Source organism: Arvicola amphibius, chromosome 3, assembly GCF_903992535.2.
Source record: "Arvicola amphibius chromosome 3, mArvAmp1.2, whole genome shotgun sequence".
Taxonomy (NCBI): domain Eukaryota; kingdom Metazoa; phylum Chordata; class Mammalia; order Rodentia; family Cricetidae; genus Arvicola; species Arvicola amphibius.
In genome coordinates, this window is record NC_052049.1 from 143,931,139 (window position 1) to 143,957,544 (window position 26,406).

Below are 26,406 nucleotides of genomic sequence, written 5' to 3' on the forward strand. Positions count from 1 at the left end.
CCGGCCGTAAAGCAGGCTCGAGCTGGCCAGGCCAAGGCCGCGGACCGAGCTGCCATGGCGGACATGGAGGATCTTTTCGGGAGCGAAGCGGAGAGCGAGGCGGAGCGCAAAGGTGCGGCGAGCGGGCGGGCGGGCTCCTCGGATGGGCGCACGGGGTGCCGAGTTGCTTTCCGGCTGGAGGCGCGCCGCCGGGCACCGTGGTGCTCCCATGCTCTTGCCCAGCGCCCCCTGCATGCCCGGCGGTGCCAGCCTCTCCCAGGAGACGAGCGCGGAGTCTGCGCCTCGAGGGCCAGGGACCCGCCTGGGCTCGTGGGGGGGGGAGCAGTCCAGGGACGGGTGGTCTGCGCCCCGCTGTGCACACCTGGCCGAAGGGGGGTGGCGGCGACTAAGTTCACTGTTGATCGGGCACGATAACGCCCTCCCGAGTGAGACAGATGATGGGGGGACTGCAGATGCTCCTGAAGGGTCTGGGGGTGGGATGGGGACCAGGGTGGAGCTGTGCCGAAGGACTGTATGCTGGAGATGAGTGCCCTTGGAGAGCCCGTTCAGAAAACTCCTTTCCTTGTCTGTGATGTAAGAATGGGGGAGCTTGTGAGGTTGTTGGTGAGAAGTGACAGATTTGGTGAAGAATGAATGGGTTGTATGGTGCATGGAGGTTTTTCTAGCACAGGGCTAAGAATATTTGGATTTGAGATATGAATAGCAGTAATTTGGAATGAGGAAAGATCCGAGACCAACCTCAGAATTCTTGCAGCCCTCCAGGCCCAGATGAGCCTGCATAAATGTCTATTTCCTCGCCTCTCCCCCCAGCTTTTGTCAACTCCAGTTTATTTGTAATTACTGCAGTGAAGGGAGCAGTAGGTGAAAGTACAGAGAAGAGAACCGAATTCTGCTGTGAGAACTCTGGTCAGGATCAGCCCCGAAGACTTCTGCATAAACTCCCGTCCCACAACTTTTGCTAGGAGTTTCTTCTCTTTGTTTATTCTTGTCTCTTTGAGGCACAGTTCTTTGTAACCCTTCTATGACTTCCATAAGGTTTTTCATTTCATCCATCCAATAAACAACGATCCCTATAATTTTCTGTTACCTTGCCAGGTGTTGGGAACATAATCATGAGGGGACAGGTTCCCCCTCCCCAGCGTGGTTCTTTTTTGATGCACAGTTGACGAAAAGCATTGGTTAGTGAGATGTACTCTACCCTGTAGTGCTTTCCTATAGCAACACAAGACACAGGGAAGTGGTGTATTGAGATGATTGCAATTCTAAGCTGTTTTTCTGTCTTTTCTTCCTTTTGAAAAACTTCTTCTAAGGTCATTAAAGTGTTCTTCCATCTTACCTAAGTTAGCAGACACTCTCAGGTTTACTTCTGGGTCTTGTGTGCTGTCCTTGACAATGGCTCTTGCTCTTGAAGCTGGAATGGACATGACAGAGTTGTACTTGGTATAGGCCTGCCTGCCTGTCTGCCTTGCCGCCCTCACCCTCACCTGCGGCCACCTCCTTCCCTTCCTTTTTTCTCTCTTTCTTCACACAATCTGCTCTGTGTGTTGCCTTTGTTGGCTTTATATTCCTGAATCTCTTGCCTCAGTGAGTGCTGGTGTTACATATGTGTACCTCCACTCCCCGCTAGTCGTCATTTCATAGTTTTTATTTCTAGTGTAGGTTGACCTTGTGTCTTGTTGCTATCCTGCAGCTAATACATTAGCTGTAATAGTTTTTGTGGCTTCTTTAGGGTTTTCTACGTCTGAAGCCACGTCATCGTGATTTGAGACAGTGTACTGTTTCTTTCTCTCACCTGTGTAATTTACTTGCTCTGGTTAGCACTTTCTTTATAATATTAAATGGGAGTTGCAAAAGTAGACATTGTTCTTGACCTTAGAAGGAGTGTATTTAGGTCTCTAGCATCACTTATGGTTTATAAACATTGATTCTATAAGGCCAATGATGACGTCACCACACTGCCATTCCTGACTTCAGTCATTTGAATCTTGTATTTTTTCTTGGACAATCTGACTAAAGGCTTAATTTTGTTAATGTTTTTAAAGAATGAACTTTTAGCCAGGTGTGATGGTGTGTCCTTGTAATCCTAACACTCGAAAGGCAAGAGTATTGGCAGAATTTTAGGTCAGTCTGGTCTACATACTAGTTATAGGCCAACCAAGACTACAAGAACCCATATAATGGGAAAAACAAACAAACTCCAAAACTTCTGGATTTATTGGTTTTCCACTGCTTTTCCATTCTTTCTCTTTGTTATTCTCTTGCTGATGCTATTTTAAGCTTTTTTCTTTTTTTTTTTTTTTTTTGTTTTTTGAGACAGGGTTTTTCTGCATAGCCCTGACTGTCCTAGAACTCACTCTGTAGACCAGGCTGGCCTTGAACTCACAAAGATCTGCCTGCCTCTGCCTCCTGAGTGCTGGGATTAAAGGTGTGCGCCACCACTGCCCTAGGTTAGGCTTTATTTTCTTTTTCTGATCTCTTAAGATATTGATACCTTAAAGGTAGGATATTGATTTGAGTTTTTTTTTTTTAATGTAGGTGGTTGTAGCTATACATTTTCTTTTGAGCAACGCTGCTTTTCCTTTTTGTCCCCTAGAAAAATATTTTCACTTTCATTCATCTTAAAATAATTTCTAATTTATCTGTGGTTTATTAAGCCTTTTAAATTATTAATGTTTTTTTGAAGCATAGTTGCAAGCTATGAAAGTCTAGGTCAGGCTGAATCATGCTTAGGGGTCATGTTCTTGTCTACCACATGCCAGCCCTGTTGTCAGCACCGCAAAAAGAAAAAAACATGTGTTTTTGTTTGACAGTTTTTCTTTCCACATTTGAATACCTGTTTTTGTTCTATAGTTTGTGATGAAAAATCAGTTGTCATCCTTATAGAGGATCCTTTTAAGAGACAATCTTGTTGTTTTCGCGATTCTCTGATAACTTGTTTATGTGTGGATCCCTTTAAGTTGTTCCTGTGTGGTATTGACATTCATTACGCTTCTTGAATGGGTAGACTCATCAAATTCGGGTCATTGTTTCTTTAGCTATGATTTTCTTCTAGAAGGCCATAATGCACATGTGATGTACTTGATGGTACCTTGTGCAGTTTTCCCTATACTTATGCTTTTAAGCTCTGTTTATTTTTCTTCTTTTCTCCTCCTGCTGCATTTCTGGAACAGGTTCCAAGTAATGGTACTGTACCAGAAATGTGGGACTGTGTACTTCTTTGTGTGGGTGAACTAGGCAGTGAAGGGTGGGGCTGGGTAAGGTAAAACATGAAGAGTTCTATATTATTTATTTATTTATTTCAGCTTTTTCAAACAGGGTCTCATGCTGTAGCCTAGGTTAGCCTAGAACTATGTAGCTCAGGCTAGCCTCAAATTTGAGTCGATCCCTTTGCCTCAGCCTCCTGAGTTGATTATAGGTGTTGGTTACTGTGCTTGATTACTGTGAGTTTGCTAATTTCTCTTAACTGAACATTCTCCTGGTTCTTGAAACTTCTTTGCCTCTGGAACATTGAGAAAGTTGGCTCCAACAGTTTTGCCAGTTCGTGTTTGCCTTTTATCAAGTTGAGATGGACTTTTAGAGTTCTTCACTTTGCTGACATTACCTTGTGTTTGCACGATCCCCCAGATTCTGACTCCGGGTCTGACTCAGACTCTGATCAGGAGAACGGTGCCTCTGGCAGTAATGCTTCCGGCAGCGAGAGCGACCAGGATGAGAGAGGTGACTCAGGACAGCCCAGTAACAAGGAACTGTTTGGCGACGACAGCGAGGAGGAGGGAGCCTCTCATCACAGCGGCAGTGACAATCACTCTGAACGATCGGACAATAGGTCAGAGGCTTCCGAGCGATCTGACCATGAGGATAATGAGCCCTCTGATGGAGAGCAGCACAGTGGCTCTGAGGCCCACAACGATGAGGATGAGGAGGGTCACAGATCAGATGAGGGGAGCCACCACTCAGAAGCCGAAGGTTCAGAGAAAGCACAGTCAGACGATGAAAAGTGGGACAGAGAAGATAAGAGTGACCAGTCCGACGATGAAAAGATGCAGAATTCTGACGACGAGGAGCGGGAGCAAGGGTCTGATGAAGACAAGCTACAGAACTCCGACGATGACGAGGAGAAGATGCAGAACACAGATGATGAGGACCGGGCCCAGCTTTCTGATGATGACAGACAGCAGCTGTCTGAGGAGGAAAAGGGGAATTCTGATGACGAGCATCCTGCAGCTTCTGATAATGACGACGAGAAGCAGAATTCAGACGATGAGGACCGGCCACAGGTGTCTGATGAGGAGAAAATGCAAAACTCTGACGACGAAAGGCCACAGGTCTCAGATGAAGACCGGAGGCCTTCAGATGATGAGGAGGAGCAGGACCAGAGGTCAGGTAAGGATTCATGGGAGGGTGCGACTCAGAAACATCTGGGTGCAGCCTTGCTGCATTCTTGTTTATTTCTTAATGCGCAAAACCAATCCCACACCAGTTAGTATTTAAAGGGGTATTTAATTTTGGTGGTAAAACTCACGAAACACCAACCATCAGGAAGGAGCAGGAGCCCAAACCAAGCACTGGAACCGAGGCTTGCCGCTCTTTTTTTAAAGATAAATAGACCACGCCCCCGTGGGATGGTATTTCAGCAGCTATTGACTGAAGGAGCGGAAGGCGCTCCCGCAGCACAAGGGCTCGTACTTCAGCGGCAATTGGCTAAAGAAGCAGAAGGTCCTCCCACAGCAATTTTTAAAGATTTTTTTATCATACTATGCAGATGGCTGTGTTCCCTGCATGCATATCTGTGCACCACGTGCATGCAGTGCCCATGGAGGCCAGAAGGGGGTGTTAGGTCTCCTGGAACTGAAGTTAGAGCAGGTTGTGTGCCACCACATTGTTGCTGGGAATTGAACCTGGGTCCTCTGGAGGAGCAGCTGGTGCTGTTAACCACTGAGCTATCTCCCCATTTCTTTTATTCCCATCTTTATTATGCTATTTTTAATTTTTGTTTTCTCCTCTTCTATCCTTTTATTTTCACCTTTTAAAACTCTCTCACACACACTCTCTCTGCGTTCTTCTAAATTTCCCTGTTTGTTTTCACTGTCTTCCCCTTCCATTCATAAACTGACTAGAGAAAAATTAAAGGGCATAGTCTTAGAGAAGCTAAATGAACTGTGTTGGTTCTGTTTTCCTGAGTAATTAACAAGTACATGTGACAGATTTGCCTGCAGTAAATGGTGGCATCATTGAACTATCCCGTACTGAGATATGGGTGCCATGTTCCACCTTAGCATTTGTGTGTATGTGTGTATAATAATGGTTGTGCTTATGCATTCATGTGCCATAGCTAGGGGTGGAGGCCAAAGGACAGCAGAGCACGGCAACCATGCAGCCTGATTTTTGTCTCTGGGTCCCCCCCCCTTTTATAATTGTCAGTTAGATTGCTTGTCTCTGGATCCCCCCCCCCTTTTATAATTGTCAGTTAGATTGCTCAGCCCAAATCAACACATTCTTCATATAGGATATGAAAATATTTTAGAGATTAAATTCTTTGTACTATATAACTCACCCCACTTAGGTTAAATCTTTCTGGAGTAGTATATGGATTGCTTCATTTCTGTAGGTGACTGACTGGTCATGTTAAATTAGTTTGGTTCAGTCTTGGGAAGCTTAAGTACAAAGGGAGAATTGTTCCTGTAATGTCTTAAGAGGAGCATTCAGAAACACATTTTGACTTTTTTTTTTTGATTTTTTTTTTAGAAGAGGGCAGGATATTTCCCAATATGGGTTTAAATATGCATAGACTGTGCTTAGGGCTCCATAAGTATTTAGTAACTTGTTCAGAATAAGATTCTCTGTGAGGTTTTCAGAATGTTTAAGGCTCATACAGTGCTGGCAAATTAATTCAAGAACGGGTCAGAGAGAATCTGCTTTTTTGCTTTGTTTTGTTTGATATAGGGTCTCATATAGCCCAGACTGCCTCTAGCTCCCAGGTGCTAGGATTCCAGGCATGTGCCACCATATTAATTCTCCATAAATTTTGTTTTGTTTTGTTTTTGGAGAAAGGATATTGCTCTGTAACAGCCCTGGCAGTCCTAGAATTTGCTTGTAAACCAGGCTGACCTTGAACTCACAGAGATCTGTCTGACTCTGCCTTCCGAATGCTGGGGTTAACGCCGTGCATCCTTCTTCATGAAATTTTTAAGGGAAATAATTATACCATCTAGAAAATAGTCATAGATTTATCTCTCACAATTTTACCTTCCTTCTATAATGTATCTGTATAATTTAGTCATAAGTTTCAATACTGGTTTTCTCATCTCTATGAAAAGTTTCTGCTTTTAGAAATCCAGGTTCTTTTAAAACAAATTTATTGGAGACAGGATCTTGTAGTTTAATGTGGGCTAGTTGTGAACTCATAACCCTCTGGTCACGGTTCAGCTATTTTTTAAAATTAATATATAGCCCAGAACTTGGGAGATGGAGGCAAGTAGATTTCTTTGAATTCAAGGCCAGTCTGGTCTACATAACAAGTTCCAGCCAAGGTACAAAATCTTTACCAACCCTGTATTTAAAAATGAGAGAGAGAGAGAGAGAGAGAGAGAATGTGTATGTGTGTTATAAGGTTGACTTTGTATTGTTGGTTTTGGAGACAGGGTCTCTGTATATCACTGGTCAACCTGGAATTTATTGCTTAGCCCAGGCTAACCCTGAGTTTGCTGCCCTCCTTCTGCCTCTGCTTCTGAACTGCTAGCATTACAGGCATGAACCACCACAACCAACTTTTTAATTTTTTTTCTTTGATGGGCTGAACCCAGGCCCTTGGCCATGCTAGACACACTCTGTGCTATGACTGACTGAGCCACACCTCCACCCTTTGGCTTGTGTGCAGTTTAATTAGTGTTGACATGTTTATAGATTTATGCAGCTACCACCATTGTGATACAGGACAACGTGTTTTGAGACACATTTTATAGCCACGTCCCTTGCCCGTACCTAACCTCATCCCCGACGGATCTGTTCTGTCACCATGCTTTTGTCTCCTTGTGCCTTGGCCTCAACAGTTCTAGGACTGCAGTCACTGTCTCTGCCAGGCTAGGTTTTCTTCTTTGACTTAGCCTAATATATTTTATATCGCTACATATTGTCACGTGTATCATCCCTTCCTGTTTGTTGCTGAGCTGGACTACTTTGCACGGATGTTGCAGTGTCTCTGTAAACCTTCTAATTCTGCCCTTTTAGAATCCGCAAGAGGCAGCGACAGTGAAGACGACGTTTTACGAATGAAGCGCAAGAGCGCGCTCCCGTCCGACTCGGGAGCGGACAGCGACACTGAGGTGCCCAAAGGTAGCCAGCCCTCTGTCTCTGGTGCCCACACAGTTCATGCCTGCGCTTAAACCTTTGTAAACTCCCAAACCTTGACACCGCATGACCCACAGAAGACTGTGTGAACCTGCTTCTTTGCCTACAGTTTGAGTGAATTTATCAAGGGGGGCTGAGCCTCTGTACTGTTTGGAAGTGACAGTGTGTTCTTCAGTCCGAATAAGGAGAGTACTGGGCTGACTGTCCTTATTGCTCTCAGACTTTAGCAGTTTAATATGAGATGAAGGCGTCAGCTTTGACTGGATTACAACAAGAGTTCATTCATGTAAATGCAGGTTAGTTAAGGTTGTTGTAAAGGTGGAGATGTACATGTTCATGTCTGTTCTGTTTGCAAATGGCAGATGGCCACGCAGTGAAGATGTCAGTGTGAAAGTCAGAGCAGACGCAGCTGTTACAGATGCTTGGGGACGTGCAGCTGTACTACGCTGCATGGTAATAGGCATTGCTCCGAAGCTCCGAGAGGTTATCTTAAGGCAGACATTTCGAGGGTCACCTATAGAGAAAAGGAAAGCTAGACAAGATAGCAAACTCTGGGGTTTACTTAAATATCTGCTCAGGAGTGCGCTTTGGAAACAGATGACCTGCTGTGTTTGGTTGGTCAGATTTCTTACTAGATATAAAATAGGGTGATGCAGGCAGGAGTTAGAATTGGTAGGTGGTGTCCATTGTTTTGTTTCGGTCACCAGTGTGTTTTGAGGCTGTACTGTATACTGTGACTGTTGTAGGCACTGGGAGTATGGCCACGATTCAAAATGGTCTCCTTTGTAGAACTTGCCACCTGGTGCCTAAGTTTGCAGACTGGGGAGACAAGTAAACCTCACATGTACAGTAGTTGGGTGGTGATATGAGCTAAGAAGGGAATACTGAGGAGGGGGAAGGCACAGACATGTTTCTGTTTTACTGTATAATGAACTTCAGTACTCTGGTCACCTCTGCCTTGCTGTCCAGTGATTATTTTTTTTGTCCCTTGCCACATCTTTGTAACTCAGTCTCATAGTTTATCCTAGACTATGTCTTTACCAGTTGTTCTAACTGTTGTAATTACAATTTTAAACAGACGACTGGCTCTCCGACCACTCTTCTGGTTTTCTCTTTGCTTGCTGCTTTGATGGGTACCTCAGTGATGTTCTGCCTATGAGGGTGGGGCTGGCTAGACACAGACATCTAACTCTGACATAGAATGTGTTAGCCCACATTTGAAGATTTAGCCTGGAAGAAACAACTGGCTTCTAAACAATAAGAGAAAATAAAAGGATACAGAGATGGAAGAGGAACTACCTATGCATGTACCTGTCTCTGCACACGCGTGCCTCAGTGCCTGTCTCTGCACACATACCCGACAGTGCCTGTCTCTGCACACGCGTGCCTCAGTGCCTGTCTCTGCACACATACCCGACAGTGCCTGTCTCTGCACACGCGTGCCTCAGTGCCTGTCTCTGCACACATACCCGACAGTGCCTGTCTCTGCACACGCGTGCCTCAGTGCCTGTCTCTGCACACATACCCGACAGTGCCTGTCTCTGCACACGCGTGCCTCAGTGCCTGTCTCTGCACACATACCCGACAGTGCCTGTCTCTGCACACGCGTGCCTCAGTGCCTGTCTCTGCACACATACCCGACAGTGCCTGTCTCTGCACACGCGTGCCTCAGTGCCTGTCTCTGCACACATACCCGACAGTGCCTGTCTCTGCACACGCGTGCCTCAGTGCCTGTCTCTGCACACATACCCGACAGTGCCTGTCTCTGCACACGCGTGCCTCAGTGCCTGTCTCTGCACACATACCCGACAGTGCCTGTCTCTGCACACGCGTGCCTCAGTGCCTGTCTCTGCACACATACCCGACAGTGCCTGTCTCTGCACATGCGTGCCTCAGTGCCTGTCTCTGCACACATACCCGACAGTATCTGTCTCTCCACGCACGTGCCTCAGTGCCTGTCTCTCCGCATACATGTGCCTCAGTGCCTGTTTCTCTGCACACATACCCGACAGTGCCTGTCTCTGCACACATGTGCCACAGTGCCTGTCTCTCCGCATACACGTGCCTCAGTGCCTGTCTCTCTGCACACATACCCGACAGTGCCTGTCTCTGCACACATGTGCCACAGTGCCTGTCTCTGCACACACGTACCACAGTGCCTGTCTCTGCACACATGTGCCACAGTGCCTGTCTCTGCACACATGTGCCACAGTGCCTGTCTCTGCACACGTGCCACAGTGCCTGTCTCTACACACATGTGCCACAGTGCCTGTCTCTGCACACACGTGCCTCAGTGCCTGTCTCTGCACACACGTGCCTCAGTGCCTGTCTCTGCACACACGTGCCTCAGAGCCTGTCTCTGCACACACGTGCCACAGTGCCTGTCTCTGCACACACGTGCCTCAGAGCCTGTCTCTGCACACATGTGCCACAGTGCCTGTCTCTGCACACACATGCCACAGTGCCTGTCTCTGCACACACGTGCCACAATGCCTGTCCCTCTGCACACATACCCGACAGTGCCCTTCTCTCCACACACATGCTACAGACCTAGGTTTCTGCCATTTTGTGATGCTGGCCCTGAACTCTTGGGGATGTTAGAGTGAAGACCAAGTGTTAACACTCTGCATCTTTCCTTCTGCACTGAAGACAATAATGGAACCATGGATCTGTTTGGAGGTGCCGATGACATATCTTCAGGGAGCGATGGAGAAGATAAGCCCCCTACCCCGGGACAGCCTGTGGTAAGTCGGGATACTAGTGTGAATTGACCCATTCTCAAGTGAGACAGAGTCTCAGCTGAAGGCTCTCTCTCTTTCTCCAAGAAGTTGCTAAGTTGTCATATGAAAATATCTTGGTTCCAGGGAGGCGTAGATGTGACTGTGGCTACATGAGATGGTGCTGGGCCTCACAGGCTGAGAGCATGAGGACCTGGCTTTTAAGAACCTTTCACTTTATTGTTTTCCTTGCTCATGCAAAGTGTGCTGTCTTAGTAATTTTTCCTCCATTCCTTTCCTTTTTATTGGAAACAGGGCCTTGCTATGTCTCTGCACACATGTGCCACAGTGTAGCTGTGGCTGGTCTTGGACTCACCATGTGGTGTCAGTCTTCTCTGATGCCATTAGCATGGCTGCATAAGTGCTGAGTGAACCCTTCTGTCCATGAAGGTCTGGAAGATCCTAGGTCACAGTGCTCTGTAGCAACACAGCCAGCCGTGTCTTGCCTTTCCTGAGATGTTTTGCAGATAGATGAACAGTACTGAGGACTGAGGGTGCATTAGTCCTAAGATAATATCTTAATATGGTTCTTGTTGGGCATGGCAGCTCATACTTGTAATCCCAGTACTTGGAAGGCTGAGGATTTCAGTGAGTTTGAGGCCAGTGTGGGCTATATAGTGAGTTCTAGGCCAGCCTGGGTGACAGAGTGAGATCCTGTCTCAAACAAAATTGAGAACAAAGGGAAAAGCAAACAGTGTTTCTTGCTCCCTTGAGTTATAAAATGTGGAGTTGACCCTGGGCCGATGCCCACTCCCCGCAGCTCTGACCTTCTGCCTTCTTGCACTAGGATGAAAACGGCTTGCCTCAGGATCAGCAGGAGGAGGAGCCAATACCTGAGACAAGGATAGAAGTAGAAATCCCCAAAGTAAACACTGACTTGGGAAACGACTTATATTTTGTTAAACTGCCCAACTTCCTCAGTGTAGAGCCCAGGTAAGGAGATCAAGATGTCTTCTGAGTGTCGGCTAGAAATATGTGGGTATTAGCCTGGTAGTGGTGGCACACACCTTTGATCCCAGCACTTGGGAGGCAGAGGCAGGCGGATCTCTGTGAGTTAAAGGCCAGCCTAATCTACAGAGAGAGTTCCAGGACAGCCAGGGCTGTTACACGAAGTACTGGGATCAAAGGTGTATACCGTCACCGACTGGCTGCAATCTGATGCTCTCTTATGAATAAGGGGACACCTGGTCTCCAGGACACTTGGTACCTACTGCAGCCCACAACACTGCAGTGAGAAGCAGACCTGCTGACCACTGCAGCAGCCATTGTCACACTAGGACAGCAGCTATTCGGCTATTGGTGAAACAGTGCAGGTGGGGACTCCTAAGTCAACGCTCAAAGTCTTGGGTGATTTTCACGCTTCACCCCAAGGAAAAGGATGTGCTCTTTTCTTTGCAAGACTCCTAGAATATGAAAAATTGTATTTTTTTTTTTTAGACATTGTCTCACTATATAGCCCTGGCTGGACTGGAACTCACAGATCTGCCTGCCTCTGCTTCCTAAGTACTGGCATTAAAAGTATGTGCCACATTACTATCTGGAATGTTTAACCTCGTTTATAATTTATTTCAAGTAATATATAATAGCATAAAATTTTTTAAATTTAGCGTATTTTGAATGTTTTTCAGTTGAGCTTCAAACTGAGCATTGTGGTTTTTAAAGTTATGATTTTTGATATAATGGGTTGTGATAACTATAGCTACACATGGCAGTGCTCTTTATGAAACAGGATTAATAGTTTATTTTAAAAACCCCTTGTAGGCCTTTTGATCCTCAGTATTATGAAGATGAATTTGAAGATGAAGAGATGCTGGATGAAGAAGGGAGAACTAGGTTGAAACTGAAGGTACCATAGAGTCTTTGCTTCCCTTCTGTAGAGTAAATCTGGGGACACCAACCTAAGTCTTGAGCTCTGAAGATGGTTTTTGTGTCCCTTGTTCTACCAGCCAGATTAATCATCTGTCTTCTCAGAATTCTTTTGATGCTAGGGATTGAACCCTGGGTCTCTGCATACTCTTCATGGAGCTGCATCTTTGGTCCCTGACATGTTGCCTGGGGGCTAAACCTAGGCCCTTGCAGGTTAGGCTTTTTTGAAAATTGAAGGCAGAGTCTCACTATGTAGCCAAGTTGTCCTTAAACACGTGGTCTTCCCACCTCCACTTCCTGAATGCTGGGTCACAGGCATGAGCCACCATGCCTGACTCGGGGTTGAGCTGCTGCATTCCAGTTGCACCATCTTCACCACATGCAGCAGCTTCCTGCGTGTCAATGTGACACTGGTGAAGATGGCCCTGTCTAGACACAGGTGTCAGAGCTGTCGGTGACCACTGTGGAAATGCAGATCAAGGAAGAAAGATGAAAATGGCAATAATTTGTTCAGGATCATACAACTGGTAGGTTTAGCCTGATAGATGGTTTGGACTTTTCATTTGCTCTGCCCTCCACTGTCTTTGCGCTGCAGGCTCGTGTATCAGCATTATTTGCTTGGTATGCATGTGTATGGATTCAGAGTTAGCAGTATTAGTTTCTCATGGCCATTTTAGTGCCTCTGACTTCTTTTTGCTGCTTCTCATTTTCATCATTTATATAAATTAATCTTTATTCCTTAATCATTTTAGCAGTTTTCTATTTTCTGTCATGGTGCAGCAGTGAGTATCAGTGTACCCACTGTACGTTCCAGTGTGTACCTCATAGTTTAGACATCAGTATTTTGCTCTAAAACCTCAGGTGCTTCAGAGTACAGAAAGTCAGTGTTTATTAGGTAGCTCTCCTTCAGACGCTCGGGATGTGATGGAAAGTGACCCTAGATTTGTTTCTTGAGTGATGGCTGAGACAAGGTGAATAGGCTTAGAGTCAATTGGTGGCTGAGTCAGGAACCAGCTACGTGCTCTGTGAGGTTCTGTGTCTTTAGAAGTGCTTCCATGTGCTTCCTTCCTGTAGAATGAGACTTCATAGTGTGTCCTCAAAGGCATCTTTCAAATGTCTCAGTTGCTAATTCCTATGCTGGTTTGAATGAGAATGGCCCCCATAGGCTCATACAGTTAAATAGTTGGCCCTCAGCTGGTGGAACTGTTTGGGAAGGATTAGGAGGTGTGGTCTAGGAGGAGGTGTGTCACTGGGAGTCGATGAGATGTGAGCTCTTGGCTACTGCTCCAGAGCGCTGCTGTCTACCTGCCCCATGCTCCCTGCATAATGGGCATAGCTCCAACTCTGAATCTGTGAGCCCCAAATTAAATTCTTTTTTTTTTCTTTTTATAATTTGTCTTGGTCATGGTGTTTTTATCTCAACAATATAAAAGTAACTAAGACAATACCTGTATACATGTTCATATATTTATATGTAGCTAACTGCTTTAGTTGGGGTTTCTGTTACTGTGATAAGCTCCATGACCAAAAGCAAGCTTGGGAGGAAAGGGTTTATTTTATCTCACACTTTCATATCATAGTCCATTGTTGAAGGAAGTCAGGGCAGGAACCCGGAGGTAGGAACCAAAGCAGAATCCACTGTAGAATGCAGCTTACAGGCTCTCTCCTCATGGCTTGTTCAGTGTGCTTTCTTAGAAAACTCAGAATCACCTACCCCAGGGATGGTACTGCCCAGGATGAGCTGGGCCTCCCATATCAATCATTAATTAAGGTAGTACCCTACAGACTTTACTACAGGCTGATCTGATGGAGACATTTTCTCAATTAATTCTTCCCGAATTTATCTCTGAGTTAAGTTGACAAAAATCAACTGGCACACTAACTTATTGTACATAAGAGAGAAAAAAGGAATAGTAATAGATTGTTTTACTTTAATTTCTTAAATTTTTAAAAATTACATATATTTATATGATGTGTATAATGTGAGCGTTCACATGTCCGTGTCACACATGAACTTGGGATGTTTCCTTTTCCGTGTTTCCATCCTCTTCTTCATCCCAACCCTGCCGCTTTAGACAGGGCCTTGCCTTGTAGCCCAGGCGGGACTGAGACCCACAGTCCTCCTTCTGCAGTGCTCCTTCCATAGTACAGCGCACATGCTGGGAGCACAGATGTGCACCACAACCCATGGGTCATTTTGCTTGAGTGTATTTTCCCCTTTACTGCTATTTTAGTATGTTTCTGAGATGTAGCATGATAAATGCATGTATTTAATGTGCTATGTTCTCCTGGAAGGACCATCAAGTTTTTAATTTCTGCAGCAGTGACTTATTTTCTAAATCTGTCTGGCATTTTTCCATCCTGCAGATGACAAGTCCTCATATGTGTGTGGGGAGATGTATTACTAGTTCCTAGGTCCGTGGTGCTACTTCCTCTCCATATGTGTCTACCTCCAAAGTTCTCTTTGGAGTTGAAGCTTTGTCTCCTGTACCTCAGAGCTCTTGGTTTTAAATGCTCTGGCTGTGAGCTGCCGCTGTCATACTGGCAGCTCAGAGATTCACTTAAACACCGTTTTTCCTGCTTTTAATTTATTACAAGAGGATTTCAGTGTTGCCTGCTTTTCTGTCATGTACCTGCCGTGCTTATTCTGTGACCGCAAGTCTCTCGAGGGGAGCACCATGAGTACTGTTCCCTAAGGCTGTGACCGCGCGTCTCTCGAGGGGAGCGCCGTGAGTACCCTTCCCTAAGGCTCTGTATTGTGAAACAGGTAGAAAACACAATAAGATGGCGGGTGCGCCGAGACGATGACGGGAACGAAATCAAAGAAAGCAACGCTCGGATAGTCAAGTGGTCAGATGGAAGGTGAGAGCCGTGTGCCGTGCCGGCACTGGGCACCCAGACCAGTGGGGAGGAGAGAATGCTGTGGCCTCCTGACCTTACTCGGGGGCCAGCTCTTGTTAGAGAATCTCCACTAGTTACCGCTTGTGGTTGCATAGGAACGATAGAGACGATAGTTGGAGGTGTTCGGGCTGGTGGGAGAGATAAACTAATGTAAGTTAGGAATCTTAGCCTCAGCTCCACTGCATACTACTCACATGTGAGGAAACGTTCCTTCCCTGGGAACAGGTAGAGGCGGGGCCTGAACCACAGCAGGCATTACTTCAGGGAAGTCATTTCTGTCACAGTGTCTCTCCTTCTGCATTTTGAATAAAGAAGGAAAAATGGTTGGATCACACTTTCAGGGAAGTAAAAAAGCTGTAGAGCGAAAGCCTTTAGATTTTAACATGCCAAGTGTTTTTTTTTCTTCAGCATGTCCCTGCATTTAGGGAATGAAGTGTTTGATGTGTACAAAGCCCCACTGCAGGGAGACCACAACCATCTGTTCATAAGACAAGGGACTGGGCTGCAGGGGCAGGCTGTCTTTAAAACGAAGCTCACCTTCAGGTAAGTGATCTTAGGAACATTGCTTGGTTTTGATGCTTGGTCCCTGTGGACTCGGCAGCACAGTCCAGGGCTGGTTTTTGCTTCTGGGGCCGAGACTTAAAGGACAGAATGTGCTCTCTTGGGAGCCAGGTCCTTCAACCAGGTTTACATGGCTGTGATGTAAAAGAGAATGTCGGTGTATAAGTTCTAGTGACTACTGTCCTCCAGGAGAGCTAACGTGCTTGTGTCTGTGCTGGTCAAATGGACCCTTTGTTTTCAGTAAAACTGACCCGGAGACATCGGATAATTAGGGCTTGTGTATGCTAATGTCAGAAGAAAGGCACGGAGTTGGGGGTGTGAATACTGGGGCTGTCCCATTGCCTAGTTTCATTTCATCCAGACCTTTGTGGGAATGTGTCCCCGGCAAACCAGAGCACCCTGGGCACTGGTGGGGGTGCTGTGCTGCTTTCTTGAGGATAAACAGACCCCTTGTTCTGAATGACAGTCTGGATGGGGCACCAACTCAGAATTGTTAAACTAGGCTTTGGGATTGGGCCTGCATCCATTTCTACTTGTGTGACTTTGGACAGCTTTCATTTTGTGAGATTATCTCATGGGGTAGATGGGGCAGGTCAGATGCAGGGGGACAGACAAGGCACGGTGTCCGTCAGCCCTGCTTGAGCCTGGCTATTCCCTGACTCTGGTGGCCATGCTGTACAAGCTCCTTCACCCCAGTTTCTCTTTTCCTCTTCTTGTCTCACTGAGCTAGATAAAGTCCACAGCCCTCCAAGTAGAATATTTGATTTTATGGTCTTGTCTACTTCTTTGAACAGAAAGTGGCTGCTGTTTGTGTTTTTATGATGTGGGTACGACTGGCTCACAAATATACTGATAAACAGTGGGGAATTTCTGTTGATTTCCCACAGGCCTCACTCTACAGACAGTGCGACACACAGGAAGATGACTCTGTCACTTGCAGATAGATGTTCAAAGACACAGAAGATTAGAATCTTACCGATGGCTGGTCGTGACCCTGAGTGCCAGCGCACAGAGATGATTAAGGTGTGTTGGGTAAACTTCATCTGGGAATAGTTTTGTGTATTAAGAACAGACTGTAGGGACTGAAGAGATAGCTCAGCTCAGGAGTTAAGAGCACTGACTGCCCTTCCAGAGTACCCGGGTTCAATTCCTAGCACCCACCTGGCGGCTCACAATTCTGCAACTTCAGTTCCAGGGGACCCAACACCCTCACCCAGACATATATGTAGGCCCATAAATTAAAAAAAAATAATAAAAGAAAAAAAGAACATGGTAGCTAGGTGGTGGCGGTGCACGCCTTTAATCCCAGCACTTGGGAGGCAGAGGCAGGTGGATCTCTCTGAGTTTGAGTCCAGCTTGAGCGAGTTCTGGGATAGCCAGGACTATATAGAGAAACCCTGTTTCAAAAAGCAAGCAAGCAAACAAACAAACAAACAAAAAGAACATATTGCCCAAACCGTGTGTTTATCTGCTCATTATGTCTTAATAGAAAATGAGCTGTGCCAACAAAATATACCTTCCTTCTTCCAGTGGCATGGGCCATGTTAATTTACTAGGCATATACTAAACAGAGAGATGCAGGGGTTGTGATAAACATGCAAGCTCTTGGGTTCTTCCACGACAGGGCTTGAAAATGACCACCTGAGTTTTCATATATCAAACACCACTAAATCATCTACACTAGTTGATCCTGTCAGAGCTCGTGGGCAGGCTAAGGGGGAGGCACAGCAGTCCGAGTGAAGACGACCTAAAGTGGAGTCTCACAGAGTTGTCTGAGTTTTGAGTTGTGATGCTGAGGATTAAACCCAAAGCCTGTGGTTCATAGATTGTGAGTTCTGAGCCAGCCTGGTGTATGCTAAGATCTTGTCAAAAAAGCAAGGCAAGAAATCTATTCCACTTAAGCCTAACAACCCAAGTTTAATCCCCGGCACCCACCTGGTGAGAGGATAAGGCCAGCTCCCGTCAGCCGGCCTCTGACCCCCCCCAACAAAATAAATAAAATTAATTAAAAAAATGTTTCGAGGCCAAAAGGTCCAGGAATAAGGCAACAGTGGCTGGTGAAGGACTTCTTGCTGCGTTCAAGCATGGTGGGAATCCTGGGGATGCAGAGGGGGCAAACCCGCTCTGTAACGGCCAGTGCCGTGACAGCCCATCAGTCCTTTAAATTATCAGTTAACCCATGAATTAACCAGCTAGGGACTAAGTTTCCAACACATGAAATTAGCGTCACTTTCAAACCATAGCAACTGGTTTCTTTGCTTTCTCACAGAAAGAGGAAGAACGCCTGAGGGCCTCCATCAGGAGGGAGTCGCAGCAGCGCCGCATGAGAGAGAAGCAGCACCAGCGGGGCCTGAGCGCCAGCTACCTGGAGCCTGACCGATACGACGAGGAGGAGGAAGGCGAGGAGTCCATCAGCCTGGCAGCCATTAAAAACCGATACAAAGGGGGCATTCGAGGTGAGTGTGGTGTAGAGCCATGTCATCTTGTGTGTCGTGTGTGTCACCTTGCACACGAGCTTACTGCCGGCCATTGGACGTCATAAAGAGTCAGTGTCTTAAAGATACTGAGCATTTCCTGCTAAGTCTCAGAGATGAAGTCTCTGTGTACTTGTTTGAGGCTGTCCTGGAAGGGTAGGACCTTCGTGGCTCTCTTTCAGGTGTTCTGTTTTTGGAGGCTTTCCTTGGATGGGTCCATCTTGCCTGTGTCCTGGGCGTTGGGGTTACAGGCATGTCCACCTCAGGCCCCTTGTAAATTTACCCCTTGCCCTGATTTCCACTTTGAAAGGTGGGTTTTGAGAGAGGTCTCATTCTAGTCCAGGTTGTCCTCAAACTTTCAACAATCCTCCTGCCTCAGCTTCTTTAGTGCTAGTATTCCAGGCATAAGGCACCTTTCTCAGCTAAGTTGCCAGTTATCAAGAATGTTACTGAGACGCGTGGGGCTTTCTTTTGCCTTCCTGCCTACTTGTCTCTAAGCTGTGTTCTGCAGCTCCCTCCTCTGTGTTTTTATTTTGCCTTTAATCAGTACATACTGAATCCCAGATAAACATATGTTCTCTTTGATCTCTGCAGTGTTCTGATGCATTTGCTCACTGGTGAAACTAATGGCTGAGAGCTGTCTGTAACTCTAGTCCCAAAACGCTATGCCCTCTTTTGGCCTCTGCAAGCACCAGGCACACACCTGGTGCACAGACATACATGTAGACAAACACCCACACAGTAAATAAAGCCAGTAATGTGTTAAAAAAAGAAAAGGAGACTCAAGCAGCCTGGATGACTGGAATCCCCCTGCCTCAGCTTCCCGAATGTGAGATTGCAGGCTGTATCACCATGCCCACCTAGTTCTGCCACTTTCTAAGAGTGGTATTTGAAAGGCTCCACAGCCTCTTTGAATTTCCCGTGTGTCATGTGGAATAAACACTCTGCTAATGGTACCTAGAACCTGAGGGGAGGACCGAACAAGGAGTGTGCTTGGTGCTCATGCCGGTACAGAGTGAATGAGTGTGCCTAAAGCCACTTTGCTCACCTCATCAGCTCTGAGCATGTAACTTCTCAGTTCTGAACGTCATTTACCGTGTCTGTAAATTGAGAAATGAGGTCTGCGGATGCTTTGGGTTGTGTGTGGCACTGGGTAAAAAGTCAGGGCTTAATGCCTGTTAGGGAACCTAGTGTACCACTGGACTTTATTCCAGCCCCTCCCTAGTTCACTCTGACATCTGTAAGCCAGATGTCAATCATACATACCATAGTAGAAGGATGCAGATGACCTTGCATCCTATCCTGGCTGTGCTCGGCTGAGTGATAAGTTCTACAGACACATAAATCCCCCTTTATCTGGCTTTTCTTGCAGGACTTCATGTGATCAGCTGGATGCTGTGTAGCTCACCTGTTCTGAGAACTCAGTGCAACAGCCTTACTCATTTTGCCTATGCTAAGTCATCACAACAATCTTAATTGTAACATTTTTAATGCATATTAGAGGTGCATTCAAGGATTATGGTATTTAACATTCAGCTCAGTAGAGATTAAAACCAGGTAGATGAGTGCAGTGGTTCCCAGCAGAGCAAGGTGCTCACCTAGCAAGGGTGTAGGAATCTGGGAAGGCAGTATATTTGGAAAGAATAGGTCTGGTTCGTTTTTACATATTTAAAACTATAAGAAAAGTTAAACTGGGACTGAGGAGGCTCAGTTGTTAAAGAACTTGCCACATAAGCATGAGGACTGGAGCTCAGGTCCCCAGAACCTGTGTGATCTGGGTACCTGTCCTTGAACTCTGGAGGGTAGAGGCGGGCAGTCCCCAGGGAAAGCCGCCTAGGAAGATTAGCCGCATTGGTGCGCTCTGGGTGTGATAGGGAGACCCTGTTTCACTGAGTAAGATGCAAGAACGACTGAGGATGACTCTTGACATCAACCTTAGGCCTCCACATGCATGTGCACACATGTGCACCCTTGTGCACACACATGCATCATACACTCAAGAAAATGGAACCATACAAATTATTTTGTTCCTCAGTGGAAAAGTACAGAAAGAAGAGAACGGAAGGTATTTTTTGGAAGGCAAATTCAATAATGAATTGATTACTGTCGATGAAAATGATTCTATCTAATTTCTTCCTTTTCAGAGGAACGCGCTAGAATCTACTCCTCAGACAGTGATGAGGGCTCGGAAGAAGACAAGGCTCAAAGACTGCTCAAAGCAAAGAAACTCAACAGTGACGAGGTAAGCCACATGTGCTGAGTTCTCGGGTTCCCTTGTTCTCAGGGCTCGGCTCCTGGCATGACAAGGAGCTCTGATACACTACAAATGAGTTCTCCACGAAGGTCCTAGTCCACAAGGTGCATGGGGTGAGGCCCATATTTGGGTAAATACTCAATCCTTTTACGAGGCTCTGCCTTTGTCCTGCTTGCTGTTGTGTGACAAAGATTTTCCCTGGGGAGACACATAAGTCTGCTTACCTCAGATAGGGAACTCATAACAGACCAAAATATGGATACCACCAAAGTCCAGTTTGGAAAACCAGTAAGTTCTTTGGGGGTTACTTATAGGAATATGGGTGAGGGGTTACTTACGTGATCAGAAATTACTCAGAGACAGCTCCATCACTAAAACCCACCCCAGCATGGGTGATAGCTCACAAAAGCTAGGAAGTGGGAGCTAGGAGCTCAGCCTTCAACAGCTCAACAGCTAGGAGAGTGTCCTTTTCAGGTGCCTCAGCTGTTCTAAAATTCTTCCAGCAGCTCTGATGCTTTCTGCTTCTTCCTAGAAGTTGGTTTGGCTCAGAGTCTTCCTGGCTTCCAGGTAGCTGGCCTGGTCTTAGAGTTCTCTCTGCTTGTCTGGGTCTTAGCAACTCCATATAGGTGACATTCTGTATGCAGAGGCTGCTTGTTCGTTTGCTGACTGCCCAGATTCGAAATAATCACACAGAAACTATATTAATTGCGATACTGTTTGGCCAATAGCTTATTTCTAGCTAGCCCTTAGCCATATCTGTTATTTTACCACGAGTCTCAGTCTTATGGTTTAGGTACCAGCGCATGGGCGTCTTTCTCCTCTGGCAGCTACAGGGCGTCTCTCTGACTCCGTCTACTCTCTCTATATGCCTTTTCCAGCCTGGCTATATTCTGTTAAGCCATTGGCCAAAAGCAACTTCTTTATTAACCAATGGCAATAAAACATACTCGTAGCATACAGAGGGAAATCCCACAATCTCAGAGTCTTCTTTGTTGCTAAGCTTCACTTTGTCTTGAGTGGGACTCTAAGCTTTTATTGACTCTGGTAGGGACCTGTAGTGAGTTTGGTCAGTTTCAGGTACTTCCTCGAGCTATTTTGAGTTGACCTTCCTGGTGAAGGAACTTCCTGCAGGATAGAATATTTCAATCCTAGGAGAAGACTGTTGCACAAGGGTAACCTTCCAGAAACCCTCCTGATCTTGGGGTTATCATTTCAGCATAGGAATTTTGGGACACAGACTAGAGCATCTCCTACTATTTCTGTTGACATACCATATTTTCTGTACAAATATGATGGAATGATTTTGATTGATTTAAGATTTATTTTTATTTGTCTATGTGTGTGAATCTATATGTGGGTGCCCACAGGGGCCAGTAGAAGGCATCTGGTTCCATGGAGCTGGAGTTACAGGTTTGTAAGCAACCTGACATGGGTGTTGGGACCACATTTGAATCCTTTGCCAGAGCCCGCACATGCTCTTATCCACTGAGCCTTCTCTCCAGCCCCTCCACAAGAATTTTTGATGCCAAATTGATTAATTTCTCCAAAGATGATTTTTGGGGTTTGGTTTTTGGAGTTGCATGTAGTTGAGGCAGCCCTTGAACTCATTGTGTAATGTGCTGACTTGAACTCCCGGTCCTCCGGCTAGTGCTGGGATTACAGGCATGTACAGCCAGGCCTGGCTGATTTGTATGTATTTCTGGAAGGTCCCCTGAGCATCCGCTGAGGACCACCTGAAGCTGCATTCTCTGATTGAAATCTTGCTGATTTGGCTGTGAAGCCTGACAGCTAGGTTTGCTGTGAAACCCGCATCATAGGAGAGGGCTGAGCACACCAGATTGTCCTCTGACCTCTGCACACATGCTGTGGTGCCTGTGTACCCCTTACACACACACTCAACACAAATAAGTACTTTTTGTAAGTTTGTAGACTCCTGGCTCAGAGAAACAGTGCTAGGCTTATATCCTGGTCCATTTTTACACTAACGGCTTTTGACCCTTGTCTCCTGTTCTGCCCACCTTACAAGGCATAAAAGCCAGTGTTCATGGTCATAGTTCAGTGTCTATGCGGAGGAGCCTGCTCTAGTGCCCTGCTTTTCCTCCAGCTTTTGCTTAGTCTTGGCCTCCGATGACGCTTTTGTTTTATTTTACCCATCATTACTCGCTGTTCTCAGTACTGGTCTGCCATATTGCAGGAGATATCTTCCTGTTTTGCTTTCGAGCTAATTTAATTATTTTGGGCTGTTACGAACTCTTTTCTCATGTGAAACAAAATTATGTCCTCAGGTTAATGTTGATTACCACATTCACTATTTCATGATGTTTTGGGGAATAGCTCGCTATAGACAGAATTTGTTAGCATTATCCTGCAACATATTTGTTGTGAATTAAGTGAAATAGCATCTTAATGGTGCGTTTACAGTTGATGAACAGTTGGCAAATGGGGGCTCATCCAAGCAGATGCTTAATCCTTGGCAAGCAGAGCCGTGAAAATCGAGAGGAGCCATGGAACTATTTATTCCTAGTAAGAGGTATGCTTGTCAGATCTCCTGCGGCTGGCTGGGCTGGCCAAGTGCAAGCCTTCCAGCCTCTCTCACAGAAGCTCCTTTTCTGGCTGGTCCCCCAGGACTCTCTCAGTTGCTTTGTGCCCTCCCTGCCTTGCCTGACAGCCAGCGGTTCACCTCTGCCTCCAGCTTTGCTACTGCCTCTTCCTACCACTGCAGTTCAGGTCGTGCCAGTGGGGGACAAGGACTGAGAGGAGCCTCCTGACCTCCCCATACCCCCAAATTCCAAGAACCTAACTATGCTTCTTAGATGTGGGGGAGCTTTTGGGTGTCAGGATACCCATATCAGGAGCCACTGCTGTGCCAGAACCAGCTTTGACGATAAGGGCAAGTCTAGATTATCCAGACATGGTGGTTCATACCCGTAGCCCCAAGATTTGGGAGGCTGAAGCAGGAGGCTACATAGTGAGTTCCAGGCCAGATGTGCCATGGAGTGAGACCCTGTCTCAAAAAACAAAGGTGAGAAGAAAAGATGATCATCAGCTGCATCGTTGAATTTGGTTGCTGCCTATACCTGCCAGTTCCCATTTGCATGCCTTGGGGCAAGTCAGCTCTCTCTCTTGTTCTTCTGTTGAGGCTATGCTTCTGCCTGGGAAACTTAGTGTACGTAGTAAACACAGATAGGAGTGCGGGACAGAGTGACGTCTAGCTCGGCTGGAAACGCTGCCTTTCCTTTCCCAGCCCACATGGAGAGCAGTGCAGAGGAGAGCACCTTCTCCAACTCCTTCATTTTACAGCCTGCATTCTTCAAAGACAGTGAGACAAGGTGTGTGTGTGTGTGTGTGTGTGTGTGTGTGTGAGTGTGTGTGTGTGTGTGTTGGCGGGAGGTGGAGGGGGGCACTCTGTCAGCTCTCTGTCCCCAGGGACTAGGAATGGGAAACACTGGGTTCAAGGATTGACATGGAACTGGAAAGCAAAGGCTCATGTGAGATGTCAAACCTCTTTCTCACAACAGGCTGCTTGCTGAGAAGGGTTAGCACAAGGGCCTGCTCCTCTCTCTCCCCTCTTCTGTGGCTCCTTTCTGGAAACCACAGTAGCTCTGCCTATGTTATAACCTGTGAGGTGTCCATGTATGTAGGAACCTGTGTTCATGACTACATTATCAAGTATTAGTTTAGTCTTAATGTTTTTGTTGCTTCACGGATTTTTGGCACAGGGATGTATACTTCAGCTTTGTTTAGTAAGGCAGCATTCTGCACGCCTAGTTTCAGGAAATAAGGTCATCTTGAAGGCTCCTTTGTAGCGGGGGCGGGGAGGGGGGAGTTCCTGTGCTGTGCTTGCTTGCAGCTTCTGGGGAGTCAGTCCTGGCAGGCTTTCCACAAGTGTTTACCCCTGAACTGGACCCTGGCACTATTTATATATAGACTTCCTTGGGAGAGCCTGACCTCAGGCTGTTGCTAGACCTTGTCCAAGAGGGTTTAGAAAAATGTTACACATGTTTAGAAGTACCACGGCAGTTCTTTCAGCCACTCAAATCTAGTCTCTAACAGTAAAGAATTGTAGAGCTAGCCCCGAACACTGTTTATGCGCTGGCATGTAATGTGTTTGCAAGACTCTGCAGTGGAGCAAAGTCAGTGTTGCCTTTGCTGACGGGGCCAGAGAGGATTTCAGTTTGCTCTTGGCTGGGGAGTGGGGAAGGAGATCACTTCCTGGGGACAAGATCCTTCCAGCATTGTTAATTGGGTCACTTTACTGCCACCAGCTAGCATGTATATAGAGGAGGACTTTCATGTCCTTGTTCATAAGTTTCTTGAGCCCCTGGTGGCACTCCCAGTCTGGAGGAATACATTTGGGATAAAAAGGCAAGAAACAAGTGTTGGCTGTCATTTTGTTATCAGAGGGCCAGCCAAGGAGATCATGAAAAATCTGGGAATGCCAGGTTGCATTTTGCATCTCGAAATATTCTTTGGCCTTGTCTGACTAGCTTTCAAGCCATTTGTCTGTCCACTACACTTGATTTTGTGGTGCTAGTAACTGGGTCAGGGTCTCTCTCATCCTAAGCTTGCAGCCTGCCTCTGGGCTATGTAATCCAGCCTCATCGTTTCTTTATCTCTGGTGAGGAGTTGGTTTGTGAGAATTCTGAAGGGTCAGTCAACAGCAGTTTATTGAAGGAGTGTTGGCTTAAATGTGAAGCTGAATTCTGCCTGTTGAAGTTATTTCTTAGAAAACTTCCTGAGTTATGTTCCTATTAGAGGGCTGTGCAGGATGATTTTAAGATGTGTTAATAGATTCTGTGCTTGTATATAGTCCTTTGATGTCTTTAAATATTTCTCAAAAACCTTTATGATGTGAGTTTTTAATATATCCAAACAAAAATTATTTTTAAATAATTGACACTGCAATAATGAATTCTACATTGGGAAAATAAGTTGAATGCTGAGAAAGGAGAGATACTGTTGATGAAATACTTGATCATGGGAAAATGCTTCTGCAGGACAAGTGAACCTTCATTCTTTCATGATTAGATCAAGACGCTGTGTGTGTGCAGTGCCTGCTGAGTCATCTTACTGGCCCAGGTGAACTGTCTTTGAGTCCTAACTTTTCTAGGGCAGGCCTCATTGCCCATATCCTTGTGGCTTTCTGTGCCTACAGTGATTTCCCTGTACAAGACAATCTGCTGGGCTTGAATTCTGCAAAGCTGTCTTATTTTTTATTTGTTTGTTTGAGAGAATCCCATTTGTAGACCTGGCTGAGGTGGAACTCACTATGTAGACCAAGCTTGTCTGCACCTCACAGAGATCTGCCTGCTTCTGCCTCCCAAGTGCTGGAATCAAGCGTGCACCACCATGCCCTGCTTGGTTTTTTGGTTTTTGGTAAAAATTTGGCCGGGGGCCATGTTAGTCTTCCTGTATCATCCCAATTTTTAGTATATGTGCTGCCAAAGCAAGCACCTGCAAGATTCTTTATGTTACTTTAGTGGAGAATCATTAACTCAGATAAACTGCCATAGAAATGTTCTCTTTTGACTTTGAGGCTATAAACTGTTTTATTTGTTTAGGAAGGTGAATCTTCTGGAAAGAGGAAAGCAGAAGATGATGATAAAGCAAACAAAAAGCATAAGAAGTATGTGATCAGTGATGAAGAGGAGGAGGAAGATGACTGAATCAACTGGGAATGCATTTTATATATTTATTGTACAGCTTGTCTATAAATACGATGTAAACATGAGTTATTTTGATGGAGATTAATTGATTTGTGTTTGTGAAAATTTAATTGTAATAAAACACTTAAAAGCAAGTCCGTATGCTTAAGAAATCTGCTTTTCTGGTGGGAGCCAGCTGATTTTGCAAGCATTTTCCAGGGTCCAGGTTGGGTGACTTTCTGCTGCTGTTTGCCACCCCATCCTCTCATCCCACGCAAAGAAGCTTCTTGGCATGGCAAGGGCAAGACAGAGCAAGGCCTTCTCCTCCACACACAGCTCAGAGAGAACAGGAAAAACCCTCAGAAGTTAGTTCTGTTGGTCTGCCCTCACAGAGGGTCACAAAGTTGGTTGGCTGTAAACAGTAAAACCTGGACTGGAAAGATGTCTCAGTGGTTAAGAGCACTGGGGGCTCCCCTAGCACCCACATGGCAGCTGACAGCCACCTGTAATCTCTGTGCCAGGGAACCCAGTGCCGCCTTCTGGTCTCCTTGGGCACCAGACATGTGTACAGGTATACATGC

The 26,406-nt window shown here is 46.0% G+C and overlaps 1 protein-coding gene across 2 annotated transcripts; it reads left to right on the forward strand.

Annotated features, from left to right (window-relative positions):
* Positions 1-25,980, forward strand: Leo1 (LEO1 homolog, Paf1/RNA polymerase II complex component). Of its 2 annotated transcripts, none has more exons than XM_038323447.1 (12): positions 1-112; positions 3,625-4,383; positions 7,228-7,332; positions 9,997-10,091; positions 10,912-11,057; positions 11,886-11,970; positions 14,758-14,852; positions 15,300-15,434; positions 16,340-16,475; positions 17,722-17,908; positions 20,071-20,168; positions 25,742-25,980. In XM_038323447.1, exons 1-12 carry the CDS (start codon positions 55-57, stop codon positions 25,844-25,846), a joined length of 2,004 nt encoding a protein of 667 aa, XP_038179375.1. In that variant the 5' UTR covers positions 1-54; the 3' UTR covers positions 25,847-25,980. The 2 variants fall into 2 exon arrangements, with proteins under 2 accessions (XP_038179375.1, XP_038179376.1); XM_038323448.1 differs by having other exon boundaries at positions 25,746-25,814.
* Positions 25,981-26,406: the final 426 nt, after the last annotated feature.

Coding starts and splice junctions, on each gene's coding strand:
- Leo1 (XM_038323447.1), top strand. CDS start 55: ATGGCGGACATGGAGGATCTTTTCGGGAGCGAAGCGGAGAGCGAGGCG. Junction 11,058..11,885: donor TTCCTCAGTGTAGAGCCCAG/GTAAGGAGATCA, acceptor AACCCCTTGTAG/GCCTTTTGATCCTCAGTATT. Junction 20,169..25,741: donor AGAAACTCAACAGTGACGAG/GTAAGCCACATG, acceptor TTATTTGTTTAG/GAAGGTGAATCTTCTGGAAA.